The 25,955-nt window shown below is 33.9% G+C and overlaps 1 protein-coding gene across 8 annotated transcripts in view; it reads right to left on the minus strand.

Annotated features, from left to right (window-relative positions):
• Nucleotides 1-25,955, minus strand: part of LOC145280106 (TBC1 domain family member 2B-like) — a 414,275-nt gene that overhangs the window by 88,156 nt on the left and 300,164 nt on the right. For 4 of the 8 annotated variants that reach the window (XM_080131849.1, XM_080131845.1, XM_080131847.1 and 1 more), the window contains 2 exons: nt 13,001-13,033; nt 1,706-1,837 (listed from right to left, as the gene is read on the minus strand). In XM_080131849.1, the coding sequence (XP_079987975.1) occupies nt 1,706-1,837; nt 13,001-13,033 (165 nt within the window). The remainder of the gene's footprint in view (nt 1-1,705; nt 1,838-13,000; nt 13,034-25,955) is intronic. The other 4 variants (XM_080131850.1, XM_080131851.1, XM_080131848.1 and 1 more) reach the window with 1 other exon arrangement.

The raw sequence follows: 25,955 nt of genomic DNA on the forward strand, positions 1-25,955 counted from the left end.
TGAAGAAAAATGTTTAATAGAATATATTTGTTGTTTTCAAGTTGGTTTCTATTTAACCCATAGTTGGGACCCCAACAGGTACTACCACTCCGGGTCAGAGTGGACCTGGGAGCAATGGTAATTAAAGGGTGGCTCCACACTCCCCAAAGCCCGCAAACTGGGGCCTCACCACTGGATATAGTTTAAGGTCATATCCAGGACCCTATTAGAGTAGATATATTTTTCTTTACACACAAAAACAGATTAATTGGAGATATTGTGTACAATTGAACTGAGTTTTCTCTTTTGATTTTTAAAAAATAAATATATATATTTTGTAACTTGAAGTGTTTGTTTTTTACTCGTCTCCACATTAATTACACATTATTATTTGTTCTTTGTGATTGATTTAGTACTTGACGCTAATCAAACTAAAACAATATTCCGTTTTGAAGTTTAAAGTCACCAAAATTAATTTCCAGTTATAGCGAATACATATCTGATACTCTCTGAAAGAGTGTGCGCATGGTGAGAAATTTAACAACACTTTTCCCAACTTACTAAGCAGCAGCAGCATTCACCTTAGGTGGGTTGAACTGATTGCTTCAAAGAGAGAAAGTTTCTAGGAAATATCAAATTCAAAAGCAACCCTCAGTGAAAGGAAAAAACTGACTATTTTTCCAAGCAGGGATTGAGAGTTAATCTACTCTACTGTTTCATGCATATAAGATGACCTAAAAATGCTTTAGTCTATGCTTGACTTGCCCACCAAGTTTCAGTCATTAATGTTCAGCAGTCTTTTATCACCATTCGATTATTTTATTGCTATTGAATGATAAGAACACCTGCATACTGTTGCTTCATGAGGAAAGAGAGAACAAAAAAAATTGTTATCATACATGACAGCACATACCCGAACAATTTCATCCACGTGACCCGACATAAGCCTGAACAACTTTATCAATTTGACCCCGAACACCTCCGTTGATTCGACATGGCACGATCCTGAACAACAATGTCGATTTGAACTCGAACACCTATGATTCAACACAACACAATTCTGAACAACTTCATCGATTCGAACACAAACACCTCCAACAATTCAACATAACATGATACCGACAACTCTGCTGATTCAACACTATCCTAAATGCAATGACTCAACACAACAAGTTACCAGAGCAACTTTGGCAGTTACTTTTCAAATGACTCTGGTATTGGCTTTTTATAGCCCTTGAACGAACTCATTTTCACCAGTGGTAGGTCTGCCTTAGACATTAATATACAATTCTTGAGTATTTCCATGCATGATCGTCACACATGCAAACAAAATTGTCAATATATCTGATTTTGTCTGTTTAGAAATAGTCTGGACGATTGTTTTGAGATAACCATCACTGATAAAAATCTTGGCTAATATGATCTGGTGAGTAAACCCCATTCGAGATTAGATCTTATGAAACGATCATTAAAAATATCCATCTTTTGCCAGATGACAACTTCTACAAACAAAAACAAAAAACGTTTTGTCATGACATGGGAAATCAATAACAAATTGAATAAGATTAAGACTAAAATAAATAACAGTAAAAAGAATCCTTTATATAAAAAGGTCAATAAATACAGAATAAAATAAATAATAGTAAAAAAAACTCCTTTATATAAAAACGTCAATGAATAAAGAATAAAATAAATAATAGGGAAAAAAATCGTTGATTCTTCTTACTGTGTTGATGCAACTTGGGATTCCTTTTCTGTTTTGGTCATTGCCAAGAGGTGCTCTAACTTGACAATGTTATCATCTCGAACTTTCAGCATTTCTTCTACATTTTTACTATCTTCTTTTTCTAATTCACTTCTGGAAGAGAAAAAAAAGGAAATATAGAATTAACGAAACAGACGAGGAGTAGATATTAAAAAGAAAAAATATCATCAGTTTAACGTCTGTTAACCGAAAATTATTTATAAATGTAAAATAACATAAATTAAAACAAGAATAAAAATGATAATGCAGTTCGGGGCTATGAGCAGGAGTGTAGGTGGAGATTGGGGTTGTATAAAAATGTTGGACAGAAAAAGCTTGGAATGAGTTAAGAATGTGGTGGTGGAATTCAGATATGTTGTGAGTGTTGATCAATTTAAAAAAAAATGAATGAAAATCTTTTGTAGGTCAGTTAAGGTATCCACAAAAACAGATATTAGCTGTGGAATCAAAAAACGAGGAAACAAACAGTCACGGACTAGTGAGGACGTCCTCTGTGCATTCTCTTAGCGGGAAAGGAGCTTACAGTTCCCACAATACATAGAATAGAGAGCACTGTAACAGCAAATAAAGTGCTGAAAATTCCTTTTATGTTTTTTTTCAAGTTATCACCTGCAAACTGCAAATTCTTGGAGACAGAATTCCTCAACAGAAGTGTTTTTTGTTTAAAATCTTATGCATCGTAACATTCTCAAGATGTTGTTTCTGTCATACAAAATTATGAGAAAATGTAATTTATGCACTCTTGAATCTTCCAGGGATAAATTAATTAATAAAAAGCATGAAACTTTGCAAAATTGTTTGCACCAATCTAGATATAAATTCATTTTAGGCCTGAATAATAAGTACACATAGAATTAAGTCACCTAGACAAGCGAATCGGTACATACATCAGATCAACAGTTCAGTATATAATTTAAATTAGTAAATGTTTAATCAGTCAAGAACCTTATAAACTTTACCATATGAATTCCCAGCAAAAGATGGAAGGGCTAAACATGTTATGGGAGTACACAGAGATTCATATTTATTTCTGGCCAATGCTGGGGATGATTGCTAGTATAAAATAAAGTTATTGTTTGGTTTGTAGATGAAACTTATGAATTCCATTTAGTTATGCTCATTGAACATTCTGATAGTTATATAGAACAGAAAATAACATTTATTAAATGTGAAGTTGAAGACCTGATAATAATTAAGACATATTGGCATATTTACAAAAGTGTATTAACAGAAGTACAGAAATAGTATGTCATAAAAAGTCTGTTTCTAATACTGTGACTATGGCTGGCACAATATTTAGTTTTACCTCTATTCATAGTCTCTGGAAGAGTCCATCTACACTCAAAATAGGATAGATCAAAATCACACTACAACTCTCAACAGAAGACATAAGGGGAATTGAGCTAGAAAATATGCGAGAGCTTATTAGTTCCCTTTCTTCTTATAGAAAAAAAAAGTGATTCCATTCTCTTTATTTAAGTACGATATAACAATTTTATTTATGGATTGAAATATGAACATTATTTGGATTCTTTGGATTACTGTTCTCATCTTTAATGTTATTTTTCACGTTTTGGTCGATGTAACTTCTGATCTTATGTGCATCTTGTCGAACTCAGGAATCCACACAATATTTCAATGAAACGTTTTATTTAATCACTAGGGGTAGCATGCTCTCATTCTGTCAGCTATGATTGGGTAGATGTCCTAAATAATATGCAATTGTATTTTGAGTGTTGACTGAGGATTGAACCTCTAGAAGAGTAACTTTATAACTGAATTTTACCAAGTACTTTATCTACTATACCATGGAAGAAGATCAGAGGTTACATCGACCAAAACGTTGTGAAAACAACACTCAAGATGAGAACAGTAGTCCGAAGAATCCAAATATTATGAATCATCAATCCCCATCTTAAAAATTCAGAAATGTGATAATTATATTACATTTCTAAATTTTTGAGATGTGGATTGGTTATTCGCATTATTTGGATTCATTGGACTACTGTTCTCATCTTGAGTGTCATTTTCATTTTCACAATGTTTAAGTCAATGTAACCTCCAACCATTTTCAGGTGTATCTTGTCGAACTCGGGAATTTGGACAGAATTTTGAACTGAACACTTTATTTCATAGGGGGGTACCATGCTCTTGTTCTGTCAGCCATGACTGAATAGAGGTCTTAAGTAATTTGCAATTGTATTTTTTGGTCGCCCACAATGACAGAACAAGAGCATGCTACCCTCGTGAAGTAAATAAACGGTTCCGTTTGAAATTCCGTCTAGATATCCGAGTTCGACAAGATACACCTAAGAAGGTTGGAGGTTACATCAACCGAAACGTTGTGAAATGACACTTAAGATGAAAACAATAGTCCGAAGAATCCAAATAATAAGAAAATTATAATTATTAAAAAAGAGAAAAGGAGGGGTTCAAGGCTATAAACAGGATTTCAAATTAATTTTAGGGCATTGCCGGGGGTGCTTGCCTGCAGAAAATAAAATTGTTGTTTCGTCTGTGATTGGAATTCAAGATTTCCATTTTTCTCATGGTACTTCATTAACCTTTTGCCATATTTGAAGCTAAAATCAATAACTGTTAATCAATGATTAAATGAGATATTTTTCACTTGATATAATCGATCCTGCTGGTAATGCCAGTTCATTTGTCTGGGCTATGAAACTGGCTTCCAAATCTCAATCTCTAGCAAATCAATGCATTGAATAATTGCAAAAAATTAGATTTCCAATAAAAATCATTACTGTAATTAAAAAGAAACACTTAGTTATTGCTTTCAAATTATTCTCAATAGTTGATTTTTTTTTATATAGAAATTTGACAATATTTCAATATGTCATGTTTTTCTCAGAGAATAACTAATAATATTTTCATCAGCTTTTTCTGGTGGTTGTGGCAATTAGTTACTTCTAGTTTTCTGTTTGTTTTAATTGCTTCAGGATATCAAAATTGACTATGACATCAGTATGATATAATTCCCTTTAATTAATGTAATAATTAAGTATTATTATAATAAGCTAGCTCTGCCTTCCTGGCACTCCCCGGTAGTGTTTTTACTTGCAATTTATTTTTGGTTTGTGATGTAACTGTATCAACGAATACAGACTTATGTCCCTTGTTTTAAAGATTATGTTGATACGAAAAAATATTGTAATCTCAGTCAATTTTTTAATGGAATAAATTAAATCAAATTACATTTTATTGTTTTCAAAAACATGCTCTACCAAAAGGACTAAAATATTAATTTTGTAGAAGGAAAGCTATCGATGACAAAAATCAAGAAAGACTGATTTTACTTTATATATCAGATATTTAACTTAGTTTTATTTGATAAATTGTATTTAATTTGATAGCTTTTATTTTTACTGCAGAGCCTTGGAAGATGTATGCATTCTACTGAGTGCCATTATAATTGGAATTATTATCTGGATATTCATTGCTTGTAATCATCTATTTATTTTATTAGAACTCCTCAGCTGGATCATGTCAGCATCTCGGATTTTTTTCAGTATGGTTGAAATTTGCATTGGGATAAATTGCTAATCATAAACACTATTTTTCAAATAATTATTTATTAGCTCAATTCAACAAACACTCACCGGCCAGTTGATTGTATTATAAATTCCTAGGAACTTTCATTGTACATTCACTTATCCAGGTGACCATTGTCAATTGTAATCCAGATTTGTAGAAAAATCAATTAGCAAACAATCGAGGAATAAAGATTATTTCACATCATTAAAGTTTTTTTCATTTATGGACAATTTAGTAAGCATAACAACTCTCATAGCTGGTAATTATGATTTTACATGAATTACAGTAATTATGGTTTTACAAACTTGGATTACACACACTTTGGAGTTTAATTTAAATCTACTTGTCAACAGTATAATTCTGGATTCTTCATATACGAACATTTTCTCCTGTCATCATTTTGTCTTGATAATATCTAACCTCTACATATCTTTTCAGCCGGTCTTTTAATGCTTGGCTTTTAATTTATTCATTTTATTTCTTATTTTTTCCCCTATTTTATGAACTCTTTGCACATTTTTTTTTTTTTTTTGCATTTATGACTAACTTTCATATAATGCTGTTTCAATTAATACTACTACCAGCAATTTCTTAGCGGCACTATAATATTTATTTACTAATATTGTTCCTCTGATTAGAAGACCGCATTTCTTTGAAACTCTGCAAATTAAGGAAATTTTAATATATCTTATTTGAGTATCCTGTCGAACAATAAATTCATGTAAAATATAATTTACAGTCTTAAATTTGTATTCTTATATATATATATATATATTAGGTTGGTGCAAAAATGTATTTTTTTTATGTTCAACAATATATATAAAAACGACATTATTTTTGCACCAATCTAATATATATATACACACACATTATGAGTAAATATTAATAATTATTTTTATATCTGCAAACGCTTGTGTTTCATGCAGTAACAAGTGTAGTAATCATAGTAATTGCTCATGAATGTGTATCGACATATTATTCCTTATGTAAAAACAAATACAAAGTATATATATATATATATATATATATATATATATATATATATATATATATATACAAACACACAATATAAAATGAAAATCTTGATATTGAAAATTTATTCAAAGCTATAAGGAAGGTATACAAAATTTTAATTATTCGACAAGGAATACAAATAAAACAAGAAAACTTCTTATTCCATGGAGTTTCGAAGAATGAAATTCTTCTCATCAGAGGGAAGAGGTTTGCAAAATATACAATAAACTTTGCAGGTTAATGCATAACAGGAAACAAATATGAAGTTTATCATATTTGCATCAAAAAAGTCATTTAACAGTTTCAGTTTGAAGGGATTCAAGGGGATTGAGGAAGCAAGAAACGAAAAAAGTGAGAAAAAGATATAAAAATCCAATGGGAAAGATGTTAAAATCCTGAACAGGGAAAATCCAAAATGGGTCCATTAAAAATGCACTTGTAATCCATGAGAAAACAGAAATATAAATGTCCAGGGTAAAATGGAGTTTCAAGGAAAATCATCAGATTGTGGAGAAGTCAATATATGCAACATTTTTTTTTTTTTTGGCTATTGAGAGGAGGAAAGGACATTAAAAAACAAAACAAGAGGAAAGGCGCAAAAGAGAGATAGACATAGTTGAGGGGGGAGGTGAGAGAGAAAGAAGGGAATTGGGCAAATGGAGATTCATCTTTCTAAATTTATTTTTAGAATGGATAGATATAGGTCAGAAAGGGTCAATTTGACCCAGATAGGAAAATAATTTGGGTTGATTAATTTTAATGCAGAATTATAAATTATAAATATGTATGCATACACACACAATTATTATAAAAATGTATGCATGCATGCACAAACACACAACCATATATATATATATAGAGAGAGAGAGAGAGAATAAAAAATAAATAAAATAATGTGAAAAAATGTAGGAAAAAAGTGAAACTAAAGGGAAAAAAGCTAGTGTACAAGCAATAGGGATACGGAAAGTAATTTAGTCTCACAAAAAAAAAAATATAGCTGTAGGTTTAAGAGGTGAGCTAAGTAATTTCAAATTGGTTATATTTGATTTTTTCTTATGTTTACATTGGCAAATAAGTTCGCTCTTGGAGTTAATTAAGTTGGTACTTTGGGGAAAAATAATTATACTTATAGCTTCAGATATGCATAGGTGACAAGACTTAGAACCTGGGGTGTAAGACATTTTAAGAATAACCCAATTAATTTATAGAGAAAGGGATGTTGTTAGATTGACGTTTTTTAATGGAAGGCTGTAAATGACGAAGTTCTCTCGGATTCTCTCTCCTCTGATCTCGAGTGCATGGTTCAGTGGGGGAAGATGTGGCTAGTTACCTTTAATGCATCTAAAACCAAACTCCTATCCTTACATCATCAACGCTCTGATCCCCAGCTGGCAGCAATTGTGATGGATGGCTCTCGTCTGGGTAAGGCCCCGTGTTTTGACAAGATTCTGGGTTTGACCTTTACTCCTGATCTGAAATGGAACACGTACATCAAGTCTGTTGCCAAGGTCGCTGGAAAGATGGTGGGATCCTTCTACCGCTCCAGAAGGTATCTCACTACTGATGCAATTCTCTATCTATATAAAAGCCAAGTACGGCCAAGGATGGAATACTGTTGCCATATCTGGGCAGGAGCTGCCAAAAACAGCCTATCATGCCTTGACAGAGTACAAAATAGACTTTGTGGTTTAGTGGGGGATGCCCTTTTCTCTACCCTGCAACCCCTCTCCTACAGAAGAGACGTTGCGAGCCTATCCTTGTTTTATCGTTATTTTCATGGCAGGTGCTCGTCTGAACTCCAATCCCTGGTCCCCCCTCGCCAATCTTTCACGAAAAACACCCGTCTAGCTGAATCCACTGTGAAAAATTTCCCCCACTCTATATCTGTGCCTAAATCAAAACGCGGATTTCATGAACAAAGCTTCTTTCTTAGAACTGCACGCCTGTGGAACTCTGTTCCGTCTGCCTGCTTCCCTCCGGACTACAACTTGGATGTCTTCAAGTCTAATGTTAACAAATTCCTAATGAACCGCCCCCCTAATTAAACACTTCATCAAATCTCCTCACTAACGTAATGTACTTGCAATAACCCTTATCCCTGAGTGGCTTCCGGGCCTTGATAAGTGGTGATCACTGTGTAAAAAAAAAAAAAAAAAAAAAAAAAAAGTGGTTAGGAAAGTTCCCTGGTTATTATCAGTGATTTCATTATTAAAATTAGAATTATGGTTAGATATTCTAACCTTTATTAATGTTGAAGTAGCACCAATATAAGTGTATATTTTACCTGGCATTTGTGTGGTGTTAATGGTATGTGGATTTCTATTAGAATTTGAGGTTGGATTATGATTAAATTCAGATTGTTATAATAAGCAATAGTAGATTCAATTCGTACTGACATATTTTGATCTATATTCAGAGGTAAGTTTTGAGTATTAGAAGTGTCTTAAGAAAAATTAGACGGATTATCATTATTAATGTTATTATTGCTATTATTATTGTTGCAATCATTACTATATTCATCAATATTGATATTATCATTTTTGTTGTTGGTTGTTAAGTTGTTATTTGTGGGTGAAACGATTGGTGGATCGGTCGATTTTTTTTTTTGTTTGTTTTACACAGTGGTCACCACTTATCAAGGCACGGAAGCCACTCAGGGATAAGGGTTATTGCAAGTACATTACGTTAGTGTGGAGATTTGATGAAGTGTTTACTTAAGGGGGCGGTTCATTAAGAATTTGTTAACGTTGGACTTGAAGACATCCAAGTTGTAGTCCGGTGGGAAACAGGCAGACGGAACAGAGTTCCACATGCATGCAGTTCTAAGAAAGAAGCTTTGTTCATGGAATCCATGTTTTGATTTAGGCACAGATAAAGAGTGGGGGAAATTTTTCACAGTGGATTCAGCTAGACGGGTGTTTTTCGTGAAGGATTGGCGAGGGGGGGACCAGAGATTGGAGTTCAGACGAGCACCTGCCATGGAAATAACGATAAAACAAGGATAGGCTCGCAACGTCTCTTTTGTGGGAGAGAGGTTGCAGGGTAGAGAAAAGGGCAACCCCCACTAAGCCATGAAGTCTATTTTGTACTCTGTCAAGGCAGGATAGGCTGTTTTTAGCAGCTCCTGCCCAGATATGGCAGCAGTATTCCATCCTTGGACGTACTTGGCTTTTATATAGATAGAGAATTGCATCAGTAGTGAGATATCTTTTGGAGCAGTAGAAGGATCTAACCATCTTTCCAGCGACCTTGGCAACAGACTTGATGTACGTGTTCCATTTCAGATCAGGAGTAAAGGTCAAACCCAGAAGCTTGTCAAAACACGGGGCCTCTCCCAGACGAGAGCCATCCATCTCAATTGATGGCAGATGTGGATGAGAGCGTTGATGATGTAAGGATAGGAGTTTGGTTTTAGATGCATTAAAGGTAACCAGCCACCTCTTCCCCCACTGAACCACGTGCTCGAGATCAGAGGAGAAAGAATCAGAGAGAACTTTGTCATTTACAGCCTTTGATGTGTTGCCGTAGATGGTCGTGTTTTCAGCATAGATGTCAACGAATGATTTAAGTATGTGTTTAGGGAGGTCATTGATGTAAATCAGGAAAAGAGTTGGGCCCAGGATTGACCCCTGAAGGACTCCAGCATTAATACTGCTCAATAATTGGAGTTGTATTTTGAGTAGTAAATGGACAGGGGATTTCTGTCATGGAAGGATTATTTGCAACTATTGTAGTTTTTTTTTTCAAGGTAACTCAGTAACAATATATGAATATATGACATTTCTGAGGATGCAATCGTTTTTGAGTGGACAGTCTTTCATATTGTTACAATTGCAGTTAGTTTTTGGCATTAAGGGGAAGGAGGTGGTCTGAGCTAATTTAATTTTTTGTTATTAGATGCTATTATCGTTTGTGCTAGGCTAGGCATTGTAGAGTAGGAAATTTTAATATAATTTTATTAAATATGGTACTATATCTATGTGGTTGCTTAAAAGAATTTTCTACAATATCAAAATATTCTTTTGGTATATTTGTTTTGACATTTGAGCTGAAAGCGGGGGTTAAACCAAATATTTTTCTTTTTTCTAGGATGGTTGAGGGGATTTAGCTTGTTATGATTATTGCATTGAGCAGAGTTATGTTGGTTAGGTGCTTGGTTATTAGAGTTATTATTCAGCAGAATAGATTGCTTTCTGGAATAGGATTTATTTCTAATCATATTATAGGTAATTAGGGATGTTAGACTGTAATGGGGTTATGGTTATATTGTATTTTTTCATTATACTCTGAATATTTAAGGCGTTATTGAAGAAGGTTGCATTATGGTTGAATGTTTTTTTTGTGTCTGCGGAAAGTAAAGAAATTCTTCTAGAGACAGAAGGTACTATGGATTTTATAATAGAATTAGAATTAGGATGATTAGAAAACTTGTGACCCCCCCCCCCGCACACACATATATATTCATACATACCCATATACACACACAAGCATATACATATACATATATATATATATATATATATATATATACATACATATATATATATATATATATATATATATATATATATATATATATACTTGCAAAGAGACCCAATGTTGCTCAGGATTAATGGTGATCAATGAATGCTTCACACTCCCATATTTTTATTGCAATCTAAATCTGTGAAATCACCCATCTATTGATTGCCTTCTCCCAGTGAGGACTCATTGTGGTGTACCAAGAGGAAGCTTCACATGCCTCCTTGCAGTGACTTAGTCCACAATATATTGCACTGCAGAAAATCTGTTGATTTTATAAAATTATCTGTAAAAAATTGCTTCCCTAAAAGTTCAAAATGCAAAAGTCATGTATCATGGTTCAGTTGTGCTCTAAACAGAAACATTCATTTCAAATGTGCCCCTGTCTTATCAAAGAATATATTGTTGATTTTATATGCTGGGCCCTTCTGCTGGTGCAGTGCTAAAATCTTCTCGAATGCATATGTGATGTTAGGCTGTATAAGGGTTTAACTTTCGTCAAAGTTGGACTGTCCCTTCTATAATCAGATATTTTCGATTATACTTATCAGAGGCATTCCGATACAAAGCCTATCTAAGATCATCCCCAAACACAAAGTATATTTGTAACGAAGCCACTGACATGTATGTAACAGCAACGACATCTTGCATATGCGAATGGCCAAGCCATGGCACAAGGTGACGTCAGAATGGGGGAAGAGGAAGGAATAGAAAAGCAGAGAGGAAAAAAAGCATGCGTCAACACAGGAGAAGAAAGAGCATGTTTTGACACGGCAACGTCTTTTTTAACCTTGTGCCAATATGAGAACACTTAAGCACATGTTGGTGCGACAGGAACTAAAAAAAAAAAGATGCAATCCAAACTTAACAAAATTGTCGACCAACCATGTGCCGAGCTGCAGATATAGCAGCTGGTTGTAGCTATGAACTAAGTAACTTAATTGACTCCGAGAGGAAAAGCAGGGATGCAACCATATTGTCACTGGCTTGGAAAATATGTGTCAGTGTCTTGGTGATGAAACGGTTTAATAAATGCCTTTTCTTTCAACTTAAGAACATTTGAATTTTTTTTGCTTGTTTCTTTGAGAGACTTTCATACACAACGTCGGGTTCGTGTTAAAATGTAACGACCATGTTATATATTAGTGTGAAATTTCAGGAAAAAAAAAATTTGGCTCAGCCGTTTCAGAATCCGTAGGAAATGAACTCACACACACAGTACCTTTTATATATAAGTAGAGAGTGTATATAAATTGATTCTAAAACTTTCATTCTTTGAATATGCAAAAATTCGTTAATAATTTTGAAGCTAGAATTGAATTTCTCTTCAACAGTTTAAATGCTTCCAAATTCCTTAAAAATTGTTGAAGGCTCACAAAGTAATTCATTTATTTTTCTCAACTATTAACAAAAGATTCAAAACGTCTGACTTATTTATGAAGAAACAGAAATGCAAATGTAATAGATTTTAATTTCATAATAAAATTATTAGATTAAATAAATTAAAATTCAGCTTATAGATTTAAATTTGCGATTTATTTTATGCGACTGCATTTTGGAGTCCAACAGATAAAAATAATAATTCAATGCGTAATTATCAAAGTTATGTTGATACAAAAACAAAAAAAAATGAACACACATTAAATTGTTGGATCAGTTAGATTTTAAGGACGCCACAAAATATACAAAACACAAGGGACACTGGTTAAGTTTCGATGCATATGGCCGGTAAACAAACAGATAATGAAACCAAATTGTTTGGGGATTTTCTTTTTCATTACAAAGTCAATTTTTAGTAGAGGGAAATATTTTTTAAATATTTATTTCTGTTTAGTGTAGGTTTTTTTTTTTAAATTTATTTACAAACTTTAAATGAACAAACGCATTAATCATGTTCATCTTGTTCTAAGTTAATTTACTACTATTATTCGATTTATATTTAAACTAGCAGGAGGGTACCCGGCGTTGCCCGAGTGTTTGGATGTGTGTGTGGTTGGGCGGCGGTGGGGGTGTTAATGAAAACCTAAGAATAAGCGAAGTAAAAAAAGAAAACAGAAAAACGAACGTTAAAACTTATCTGAAAAATAAAGTGGGGGAGGAGGGTACCCGTGGGGTGGGGGTAATCAAAACATAAGAATAAGCGAAGAAAAAAAACACAAAAAAACTAACGTAAGGCAAACGAACGATGTTGAATGTAAAAATCTGAAAAACAAAAAAGAAAACAGAAAAGCGAACGTTAAAACTTCTGAAAAATAAACACCAAAAAAAAAAAAAAAAAACATGTGGAAAATGGCTTAAATAACCCTGTTTCAATATTAAAATTTTAAAAATCGAAAAAAAAAAAAAAAAGAAATCTCAGCACGATTCGAACACAAAAACTTTAGATAATGACCCAACGCTCTAACCAACTGACCTTCTTCAAATATTTAAAATAAATCAGGTTATGACGTCGTCTGACGCATGTGTAGAACCGATCTCGTCATGAGAGGACGGTTTTTGCTGACCCCCCCCCCCGTAGAAAAGTGTTAATTTCAGGGTAAAAAGATTAACGTTTTTTGCCAATTTGTCGGGCGAAGGATGGGGCTTTCATATGAGACCAAGTTTGTCAATTTTTGTTCAGTCTGTCGAAAGTTTTTAGCAGCCACACAAACATACACACACACATACATTTTCGCTTTTATATATATAGACTAGCGAGGGGTACCCGGCGTTGCCCGGGTGTTTTTCAGGGTATGTGAAAAAAAACCCGAAAATGTGAAAAAAAAACGAAGCCTTCACGACGCGCAGTTGGAATAATAGTGTTTTAAAAAAAACAGGTGCGCGTTTTTGACTGACATGACGGCGATAGGTATTCAGCAGTTAGGATTTTGTGCGGGACAGTTTTGAATGAGGTGAATAAATCGGTTTGTTTATTTTTAAAAACCCGCTCCCTGTTTATTAGGAGGAGCGAAATGAAAGCTACAGTCTGATATGATGAAGTCGACATTGAACAAACGTTACTTAGCTTTTTTGAGATAACTGGCTTTCGGCCTGTGATTAGAGTCGAGTTTCGCTTTTTTTTATACTGAAAACCGAATGTAACGCGTGCCGATGCGGGAAATGTGGAATAATTAACGTTTGAAAGTCAATAAAATTAAATAGACAGGCGAGCTCCGTGGGTAACTCTGAGATATTACAATTTATAGATGATATAAAAAGTTTTAAGAAGTTGTGAACCGAGCAAGCGCTTTTCTGAAAGAAGCCTTTTGTGGACATCGGGGGAAAGCGTACATACATACACACATACATTTTCGCTTTTATATATATAGATTATTACAATTCTAATAAATTTTAGGCACTTGTACAGTTTAATCAAGACATTAAAAAATGAAAATAACGAAAAAAAGTCATATTCTACGTATCCTTTTTGAACTGAAGACCCCTGAAAAAAAAAATTTCACTTAATTTGATCGAGTACTTTTTTTTTTTTTTTTTTTTTTTTTACAGCGGAAATACACGTTTTTATGAAAGTGCGTTGAAAGCAGACATCTTGGATTTTAAAAATTTTTGTTTGGAGTTTAGAAACGCCACGGGGAGATAACTCAGTTTAAAGCGCCGACACTCCCTCCTCATTTTTGATACTAGCTTTTCTTCCTAAAAATCGAACCTTTTGCTCGGTATCATAAATTGTTTTTTCACTGTAAAACAAAAACTACGTGATGAAATTAAGTGAAATTTTTTTTCGGGGAACTTCATCCCATAACGGATACGTACAATTTAAACTTTTTTCGATATTTCATTTTTTTAATGTCTTGATTAAACTGTACAAGTACCAAATTTTATAAAATGTTTTTTTTCTTTTAAAGGAATGATGATTTTATATTTTAATAATTATTTTTGTTTTGATATGCTGATATGCATTTGGATTTTTAAATAAGAAAAAAAAACAAAAAAAAAAAAACGAAACGGATCTGTTTATTTTGTGGGGTTCTTAGAACCAATTTATTCAAATCTATTATATAAAAGGCTATATGTTGGTTTGTCTGTCTCCATATTTTCAAACTATCTCCTACGAAACTAAAAGTCGCAGGGGGGGGGATCTCAAATGGGTCAAAATTAAAAAAATCGTTATACATTTTGTACATTGATCTTACTTTATTTTTAATCAGTAATCAGTTCATATGCGTGTAACGTTGGTACAGTGATAATGTCGCCAGCTATGAATGCTACCGTTTCGGTTTCGATCTAGCCGATGCCACCCAAATACTTAATTTTTTTAATTTTGAAATCACGACTCTATAATAATATTTACGAAATCTGGACAAATTAAAATATTATATTTAAGTGTATTTTATGCCCGGGCAAAGCTGAGCCCCTCCCCTGCTAGTTTTCTTATAGTTTCATAATTAATAGAGTAGATTAGGGAACAAATGAAATAAACCAACTTTATGTATTTTTAGATTTAATACTAACGTTCTCAGACTAAAAAAATATGTGAATAAACATGGAATCATCGACAAAATGAATCACTTTTCTATCTGGTATAAAGTACTTTAGATCAGCACTTCTCAACCTTTTTTCCCCTTGTGGCCCATTTTTAGCACCAAAAGAAATCTCAGGCCCACATAACTTTCAATAAAAATTTCGAGTAACGTGAAAATGTTTTTTATTAACATAACAAAAATGTAGTAAAAACAGAAATTAATTCTTTGTGTTCTCTTGATTTTTAAGATTAATGGAGTTACACTGCAATGATTTCATAATTCTACATCAGTAGAAAAACTAGAATTTCAATCTCCATATATTTTCCTTTGGGCTTACTCCAGACCCAAATGAAAGCTCTAGGCCTAATTCAAAATTCCTCAGATTCACTTGTGGTCCTAAGGATCCACGTTGAGAAACACTGCTTTAGATGATATATATGCTTTCAAAGTTTTGAACTTGTCAGCTGAATATTATGTACAAATAAGACATGAACGAAATTTGCCTTAGGCAGGTCTCAAATTTGATCATTAGTCTGTAAAACGATATAACTGGTATCAATCATTATTGTAACATCGTTTGAAATGCGAGACTTGCAAGATTTTAATGAGCCAATAAATTAGTTCCTTACCAAATCGTTATAGACAATTACTGCTTGTTTCACTTACTAACAAATCTTTGATAATTTTAACTCTTTTCATTGCTTTGAAACGCATCTATCGTTCTCAAACGTTCGATATGACACTTTGTAGAACCATGTTTGGTGCTGAAATCATTTGTAGATTTACTGCAAACTATCCTAAGTGTATGGATGTGTAATAGAGCACAGATGCACGTATGGCAACTGTATGCAAATGACCGAGCCGCGTGCAAAATAACGTCAAAGCAAGGCAGGGAAAAAGTTTATTAAAAGAAGAACGTATGCGAGACCAATGATGATCAGAATTACATTTGAGAGGATAGATCAGAGATAAAGATCATGTTCAAGATGGTTACCTAAGAGACATGGGTGAAGTCACATGTTGCCAGAGAATGAGGAATAAAGGTATTTTCTTAAAACCAGAAACAGCGAGTTTAAGTTCTTTCTTATTCTTTGTCTTCTTTGTGGAAGTCTACAACGCGTTGGGTTTTCAGTGTCTACATATTAACGTGTGTGTAAACGTGTCTGATTACTCTACTAAATATTAAATAAAACAGGAGTTCATTTACGTTTACAATGTAAAAAAAAAACACACACACACACACACACAAACAGCTTTCTTACCTTTCTCTCTTTTCGAGCTTTGTTCAGACATTCACCCGCTATCTCATATATTCCAACTGAGAGATCTTTTTTTTAAGATTCTAGCCATCTCTTTAAGTGCAGCTGTTTTAATCTCTCTTGCACTTGGATCATCTGGTATATTTGCCAGGTAGTTTTTTAAATTCTTTTTCATGAGCCTAGTTACTCCTATAATTACTGGAATGGTGGAGATCTTAAGATTCCAGTTTCTTTTCACCAAGCTAGAACAGGAGAAACAGGGAATAAATCAGACAATTCTAAAGAACACATACCATAATAGTATTTACAGAAGAGATTGAGACTAGCAACATGACGTCTGTGAGAGAGCTGTATGACAACAATATCCAGACATGGTCTGATAGTAGATTTATAGAGATAGAAAATAACCTCAGGTGTGAGAAAGTGTTTAGAACGATAAAGAGAACCTATCTTATAAGATTCAGAAAGAGCAATGGATCTAATAAATGTATCTACTCCAAGGAAAATTTGATGAGAAAGAAAGACCAAGAGTCAATTTTTCCGCAAGAGAATCTTAGGAAAAAAAAAGGGGCATGGCTACAACTGAAAGACACAAACTGAGGTTTAATAGGATTAAATGAAACAAACCATTTCATACGCCAATCTACAATTGAGCCCATCAACTTCTAGATTAGCTGCATATTTCAACTGATCCAAGGGATATAGGCAAGAATCAACACCAAAATAGAGAATGGTATCATCAAAATAAATATTAATTCTCTGGAAGATCATTGATATAGAAAAGAAAGAGAGTTGGGCCTGTAATAGAGCCATGAAGAACACCAGTATTTATAGGAAAAGAAAATAAAGACATAAATAAATGTTCACAAGATTTGATCAGAAAGAACCTAATAATGTCAAGAACTTTACCACCAATACAATTTCAGAATTTATGTAAAAGACCAGAATGCCACATCTTGTTGAATGCCTTCGAAAAGTGCAATGGCCCTACCCTCTCCTGAATTATCCATAAACCGACAGATCAGTTACAACAGTTAAATGATGAGCAGTTGAATGAAAACCATGGAAGCCACAACCTGTCGAACGCCTTCGAAAGCCATACTGAACATCACTAAAAAGGTCCAGATTTTCCAGAAAAATCAACAAGCTTGACTAACCTTTCAAAAACTTGTTAATAATAGAGAGGAGACTTACAGGACGATACTTTGTTGACTCAGCATATTTAAAGATAAGGACAACAGAGAATTCTTTCCAACAAGAGAAACATGATTTTGATAAACAGAGGCTGAATTATTTGGAGAGGATAGAAAAAATTTCAGAACAATGTCCAAGAACAACAACAGGAATTGAATCAGGACAAAAGGCTTAGATTGGTCAAGATCAAAAAGAACCCTAGCAACCATCTTTGGAATGATAATTATAGAATCAAGAGGCTTATTAATTTTAGAAGGAAAATCAGGAAGAAGAGCACCAGAATTATTGATAGACGAATTGCTAACAAAAAGACAAGAAAAGAAATCAATCCTATTAAATAAGACAATTATCCTAGCTAAAAGCAATTCAGGTCTCACTGAATTAGAAATTAAATTCTTCTAACTAGAAAATAGATGTTTTGATAACTTTTGGACCAGGAAGATTACTTCTGAATACTTCAACATAGTGATGGGATCTTCCGATTCAGTCCTAAATCATGGATCTATTTGGATTATTCCTCTTCAAAGAGTCAAGATCTAAATTTAAGGATAAGCAATTGCAGGGCGATCTTTATAGAGATGACACTTTATACATAACTAGAGTTAGATCTAGACTATACAATAAGACTATCATTGAACTGAAGGATTTTTTTTAGGAACTTTGGCCTTTCTATAAATGCAGACAATGGAGAAAAAGACCTCAAACTTCTTGGATGTAGCCCTAAAACTAAAAGAAGGCACTTACAGCCTCTACCATAAGCCAAACCTCTCATTTTTCTATGTCCATAGATTCTCTAACCAAACCAGATCTGTCATTAATGTCTTCACGCCTTTTATATAAAATTTCTAAACTATCTGCTAATTATACCATCTTTGATTCTTTACAACGCAGCCCTGGCAAACTCTGGATATATCGAAAAGCTAACTTCTATTAAGAATAACAATAACAAACATAGAAACTCATACAATATAGTCACTCATAACATGACCTTGAAACAATATAGACGAAAAATACTATCACTCTAATATTAATAAATCCCTTGAAAAGAACCGTCATTCAATATTGAATATAATAAACAGATAGACTCTTATAAAAGAGGTTAGAAGAAAGAAACTATATGGTTTAATTCCTGCTTACAATAATAAAGTAAAAACCAATATTCCAAAAAAAATTTTTTAATTGCCGAAAACTCCTTTAGACACCCACACAGATACAGCACTAAAATAAAAATTCCATAAAGATTTTTCTTCATGATGCCTAACTGAGCCCAGACTATAATAAACGCTAATAAAAAATAAATGCCCTTCAAACTTTAAATAGCAATTCATTCCATACCTACCCTAACTGCAACTTCCAATTATCAAAAAACTGCCCCGTAAACAATGGTGGCATGCATTCAGATGCTATTTATTCCTGCACAGTTACTGAATTACCGTACCACTAGCACAACACTTTACATCCTATCGAACACTAATCCAGTATCTGAAATGAGCCAAATTAAAACCCAACATCCTAATATAAACATCACCATACCCCAACACAACCCACCTCCCTAACCTTATAAACTAACCTGATAATCTTTCATTCTTCACATGCCCCTACAATGCTAAACGTAACCACACACTCTACTACCATTTTTCCATCTACTTGTCCTTATGCTCCCCCCCCCAAATTCACACTTATATAGGATTATCCACTTATACTATTATAACATGCATCTCCAATCACTTCTCGCCTATCTAAAGTGATACATTTAAAGCAAAAACCACTAACTACCCTCATTAGAAACTTCAAAGTCAATAATACTAATTTTTTTTTTTAAATCGACAATACTAAAGAAATCTAGATCTTACCATCCAGGGTCCCAATGTTGTCTCCTTTGCCGAGGCCATTGCTATAGTTACAACATCAAGAAAAAACTAAATGTAATAAATAATAAATTATAAAAATGAAATTATAGCCAAATGTAGGAATAAAAGGAAACTTAAATATGGAAATTACTTGAATTCTACTGATCAGCCTCCCCCATTTAAGTCTACTCCTTTGGGCTTCTTATTCCATTATACTTATATTATTCATCCGAGAGAACTTATAGTTCTACTCCTTCCTTAGAATTGTTGGTTATCCTTCCCTTCTATAATCACTTTTATGCTACTCTAACTCGAAACTTTTCTGTAACCACCTATTCTTCACCCACCAGACTCCAATTAAGATTCATTATCTGATAATCTATTGTATCTATCTAATCTTCTTTTTTCTCACCCTTTTCTTTGAAACTCATTCTTTAATTTTTTTTTTAAGTGTGCCTCTACCTTTTCAGCATTTATACTTTTTAACTTTACCCCTCTCTCCACTTCCTAATCCTTACATCTATCTTGCAGTCCCTCCCTATATATCAATTTGAAAAATCACATCCTAATATACTCCTTATATTTAAATGTAATTTAACCCTTTTTATGTTACTTAATCTAATCTCTAAACTAATTGGACTCTACTTATTATCATTAATTGGAATTTCAATCACTTTGTCCAGATTATTAAATATAGATATTCCATTTATGAATTATAGATATTCCATATTAGAACTCTGAACTATGACCCTTGCTACTCGCCCTTCGAAACTATCCTCTATATATCTTTAATAATTAAAATACTCTAAAATCCCATAATCTCTCTGAATCCACAGTAATTTTTTTAACACATAAAAGCTTGTTAATACTACCCTTACTTTAGTATTCTCAAAGTTTTCATTCAAAACATTTTTAACTCGGTAATTGTAACTAATAATTTAAGTTCCCCCCTACGCTACCGAATTAAGCCAAATAATTATTGCTAAAATATTAAAATTCAATTATAATTTTCAATAGAAAAAAAACTTCCCCCATAACCTTCATTAACTTTTAACTCTTTATATAGCAATTCTATTTATAGAATTGAGGTGAACATTTAAATACCTCCCCCTACCAACAAACTTCAGCTAAGTAAAAAAAAAAAAAAACAAAAAAAAACATCCGCTCCTGTCTTGAATTTTAATTTCTCCTTCCCCATCCCCCATAACTCTTTCCTTTTTTCTTACTTCCTCCTACGCCTTTTGATAACTTCTTCCATTTATATTTTTTTCATTCTATCTCCATTACAGTTTCCTGTGATGTACACTTTAGTTCTTTTTTCCTACATTTTTATTTGTTTACTTATATTTTTGTTTACATTTAGCTTTGATTAATTTATTTTATTTCGTAAACCAAAGTTAATTAAACAAAATAAGGCACAAGGCCAATCTTTGATATCATGCTTAATCCATACATGACTATGGTTAATTGTGACTTTTTAGCTGATTTATTGGTTCGGTTTGCTTGTTGATTTCTCCTATATCAAACTCAAGTATTGAATGCCTAGAACTCGGATTTTAATTGAGTCTGAAGTAAGTATGGTCAAAAAGTGAAAGAAAGTTGTTGTTTTTTTATTAAAACTAATTAAAATCTGTTAAAATCCATTAATCTTGAGCAATTTTGTTTTCCAGAGATAAAAGTCTGAATTTTATCATATGAAAAGCTGAATAATATAAAACTATATACATAGACTTGGAAAAGAAATATATATGACTTAGAAATTTATAATAAAAATATATATTCCGTTCTGCAAGATCTACCGCAGATGTGCTAACAGTTATATCTCATAGGATTAGTGAATCTCTTGACAAAGGCTTCCTTTCTAGGGTAATTTCTCTTGACATATCAAAGGTCTTCGACAAGGTATGGCATAAGGGCCTACTTCACAAGATTTCCAACTACGGTATAACTGGAAACGCTTTCTCTATCATTAAATCATTTCTCTCTGATCGGCTCAGAAGAGTAGTGGTCGATGGACAAAAATCAGAGGCCTGCAGTATTAATGCTGGAGTCCCTCAAGGGTCCATCCTGGGCCCAACTCTCTTCCTGATCTACATCAATGATCTCCCTAAACACATATTTAAATCATTCGTTGACATCTATGCTGATGACATGACCATCTACGGCAACACATCAAAGGCTGTAAATGACAAAGTTCTCTCTGATTCTTTCTCCTCTGATCTCGAGCGCGTGGTTCAGTGGGGGAAGAGGTGGCTGGTTACCTTTAATACATCTAAAACCAAGCTTATATCTTTACATCATCAATGCTCTGATCCCCATCTGGCATCAATTGAAATGGATGGCTCTCGTCTAGGAGAAGCCACATGTTTTGACAATCTTCTGGGCTTGACCTTTACTCCTGATCTGAAATGGAACACGTACATCAAGTCTGTTGCCAAGGTAGCTGGAAAGACAGTGGGATCCTTCTACCACCCCAGAAGATATCTCACTACTGATGCAATTCTCTATCTATATAAAAGCCAAGTACGTCCAAGGATGGAATACTGCTGCCATATCTCGGCAGGAGCTGCTAAAGACTTCATGGCTTAGTGGGGGATGCCCTTTTCTCTACCCTGCAGCCTCTCTCCCACAGAAGAGACGTTGCGAGCCTATCCTTGTTTTATCGTTATTTCCATGGCAGGTGCTCATCTGAACTCCAATCTCTGGTCCCCCCTCGCCAATCTTTCGCGAAAAACACCCATCTAGCTGAATCCACTGTCAAAAATTTTCCCCATTCTTTATCTGTGCCTAAATCAAAACGTAAATTCCATGAACAAAGCTTCTTTCTTCTTTCTTAGAACTGCACGCCTGTGGAACTCTGTTCCGTCTACCCGCTTCCCACTTAACTACAACTTGGATGTCTTCAAGTCCAACATAAACAAATTCCTGATGAACCGCCCCCTTAAGTAGACACTTCATTAAATCTCCACACTTATATACTGTACTTGCAATAACCCTTATCCCTGAGTGGCTTCCGGGCCTTGATAAATGGTGACCACTGTGTAAAAAAAATATATATATATATATATGTATATATTATATATACATATAGACAGAGAGATCTAGAAATTTATAATATATCTATCTATTTATATATATATATATGTGCCAACTAAGATTAAGGTTTATGCCGCATGCATTCTCTCTACTTTTCTCTATGGTTGTGAAACTTGGACAACATACAGGGAGCATTTGAGACGTCTCGAGCGGTTTTACCAGATGTGCCTATGGCGAATCTTAGGTGTGGGTTGGCAGACGTATGTCAGTGATGTGGAGGTGCTTGAACGGACCCAATGCCTTAGCATTGAGGCTCACGTTATCAAGCATAGACTGAGATGGAGTGGACATGTGGTGAGGATGTTAGACAGTCGACTTCCCAAGCAACTCCTTTATGGCGAGCTCGCCGAGGGAAGACGTCTGGCTCAAAAGCCTAAATTGAGATTCAAGGATTGTTTAAGATCCACCTTAAAAAAATGTGAGATTGATGAAAGAACATGGGAGAGTCTTGCTTTGGATCGCGGAGGGTGGAGAAGGACCTTGTGGGGAGGTGTTGGCAAGTTTGAGGCAGATCGAACCCAGTATGAGTGGCTGAAGTGCGATATCCGGAAAGGGAGGGTGAAAGGAGCTGTGGATGGGAGGGGGCGCCAAATTGGTCCGGAGTGTGAAGTGTGCGGAAGAATATGTCTGAGCAGAGTTGAGCTGATGAGCCACCCAGACTACTCATCGGCGCAGTGGGCCACAAAGCAGTCTTTAGTTGCCAGAGTTAACCTGTGTCAACTGCGGGCGGACGTACAAAACGGCAGGCGGTTTGAAACGGCATTTAATCCTACATAAAAAAGAACATCAAGAATGTGCTGCTAGTGGTGCACATGTCTGTACAATGTGTGCCAAGGAATGCCAGAGTTTGGCAGGGCTTAAAAGCCATATTCGCGCAGCCCATCACTGAATGTTTTTGTGTTTCTATATACCTTCTTTTTTTTTTTTGTGCTATATCGAGCGATGGCAATGTTCAAAAGCAAATTTGCTGCGATCATATATATATATATATATATATATATATATATATAGAGAGAGAGAGAGGGAGAGGGAGAGGAGAAAGATCTAGAAATATATATTACATAATTTCTATTATAAATTTGTTTAATATTTTATATTCTTTGTATTTTAATATTATATATTTAGTATATTTTTTAATGTATCCACTCTTATAATATGAACCTCCTGGATCCCTTCGCTACCTTCATTTTATTATTTCTCTTCTACATCATGTATAATCTTACCCTAGACTAGCTGTCACATTCCCTATATATGTAACCTAGTTCTTTCCTTCTCTTATGAGGAGAAGCATGAGGCTGTGAAATGCCAAGGCATAAAGAGTATTCATAACCTCTAATTCCATTGATGTTTGCCCTATTGAACTGACAAATAAATCAATATACAGCAATATATATATTTTATCATATTATATATATTAAATCCCCCAAAATGTTGACTCCACCCATTGACTAATTCGGTTGATCCCCAAAAAACTGAATATTTAAAATAAAAATGCATGAGAAAATGGTTAAAAATAAATATACCCGCCTTGTGGGTGCATCTTGATTGTTCCATATTATCGTCAAAATGTAAATATGTTTAGGCCAGTAGAAATGATTAATTTTCATTTTATTTTTTACTTTTTTAAAATGTTCTCCTAAACCGGTCGGTTTTTAATGTGGGTCAAATCCAACTCCTTAAAAGATGGCACTTTAGATTGGGACAAAAATAAAACTTGCCTCAGTCTAGAAGGAATTTGTCTTTAATGACCAAGCACAGAACATATGAACTGTAGTATCAGAATATATTACATACATAATACACAACAATTATTTATTTGCTATAATACAAAAAAATACATTTTAACAAATTAAACACAAATCCATCAAAATATAAAGAATGGAGACAGGAGAAGGTTTTTAGTCATTATCTGTCTATCTAAATCTCAGTTAACATCATTGCAGATACTACACTTTGATCTTAACCTAAAAGCCAAGGAATTAAACCAGTTAAAGTTATTTGAAAAGAACAATGCATTTAAACCTTCCTAAAACCAATTAAGAAGTCATTAACTGAATCATAAACTAAGTAGATACTTAATAGCTAATTAGATGGGCCAAAAACATAATTAGAAATAGAATCATTTGATAATTAGATTTTGGCAGCATAAGGTATAATTGGTTTTAATTACATTGGGTGGAAAATTTCAAATTTGGTTCTTGAGTGTCAAAATCAATACTGTCTTATCAATTGATATATGGTATGAATTTTAATAAGCTGCATAAGATATAAATTATTGATCACATACTGTAACGGATATTTTGTCCAAAATTTATATAAAAAGATGAATGTTTTTCTATTTAAAGATTTTAATAATCACTGGATGATTTATGATCAAACCAATAGTTATGACTAAAGATACATTACCTGAAAGTAATTCTTTCAAACTTCTCAGCAAAACGTTTGCAGGGAACGTGAGCTGGAACAGATACACTGAGAGCATTGCCAAGGCTGCTGTGAAGAAGATGTGCTTTCTCTAACGTGCTAGAAAGCTACTTATGCCTGTAAGTATCCCATATCTCTACAAGGTCACTATTCGCCCATGTATGGAGTACTGTTGTCACATTTGGGATGGTGTATCTACTACTAGTCTCTCACTCCTGGACAGGGTTCAAAAGAAAGTCACCAACCCGATAGGTTCTGCACTTTCATCTAGGCTTCAGCCTCTGTCCCATTGACAAAATGTTGCATCCCTCTGTCTGTTCTACAAGTACTTTAATGATGAATGTTCCGACAAACTACAAGCCCTTGTACCCTCTCGACGTAAATACCTCCGACAAACCCGACAAACAGCAAAATCCCACCCTAGAGATTTCTAGATGTAAGAAAGCCTAATAGTTTTTTCCTCAGAACTGCTAGACTTTGGAACTTCCTTCCGGGTTCCTGTTTTCCCAACTGTACTGACATGCAGAAGTTCAAGTGTAATGTGAACAGACATCTTGCTGCTTAACTCCTTACATAGTAAACTTGCAACTTATGTCTCCGATAGAAGCCCCCTACATCAAAGTAGAACTGTGCCTTGTTTGGGGTGAAAAAAAAAAAATTATTTAAAATACTCAAAAAAATCCCAGAAATTCTGGAAATATTAATTGATGTCTATTATATTTGTTAAAATTTCAGAAAATTCGGAGGTATTTGACTTTTCACAAAAGACTTTCAACCCTCTATTTGCCTCCTTTGCATAAAACTAAATTAAACTCACATTTGGGCCCTCTATGCTTAG

This window comes from Euprymna scolopes, chromosome 7 (genome assembly GCF_053919585.1).
Source record: "Euprymna scolopes isolate OS-2025 chromosome 7, ASM5391958v1, whole genome shotgun sequence".
Taxonomy (NCBI): Eukaryota; Metazoa; Mollusca; class Cephalopoda; order Sepiida; family Sepiolidae; genus Euprymna; species Euprymna scolopes.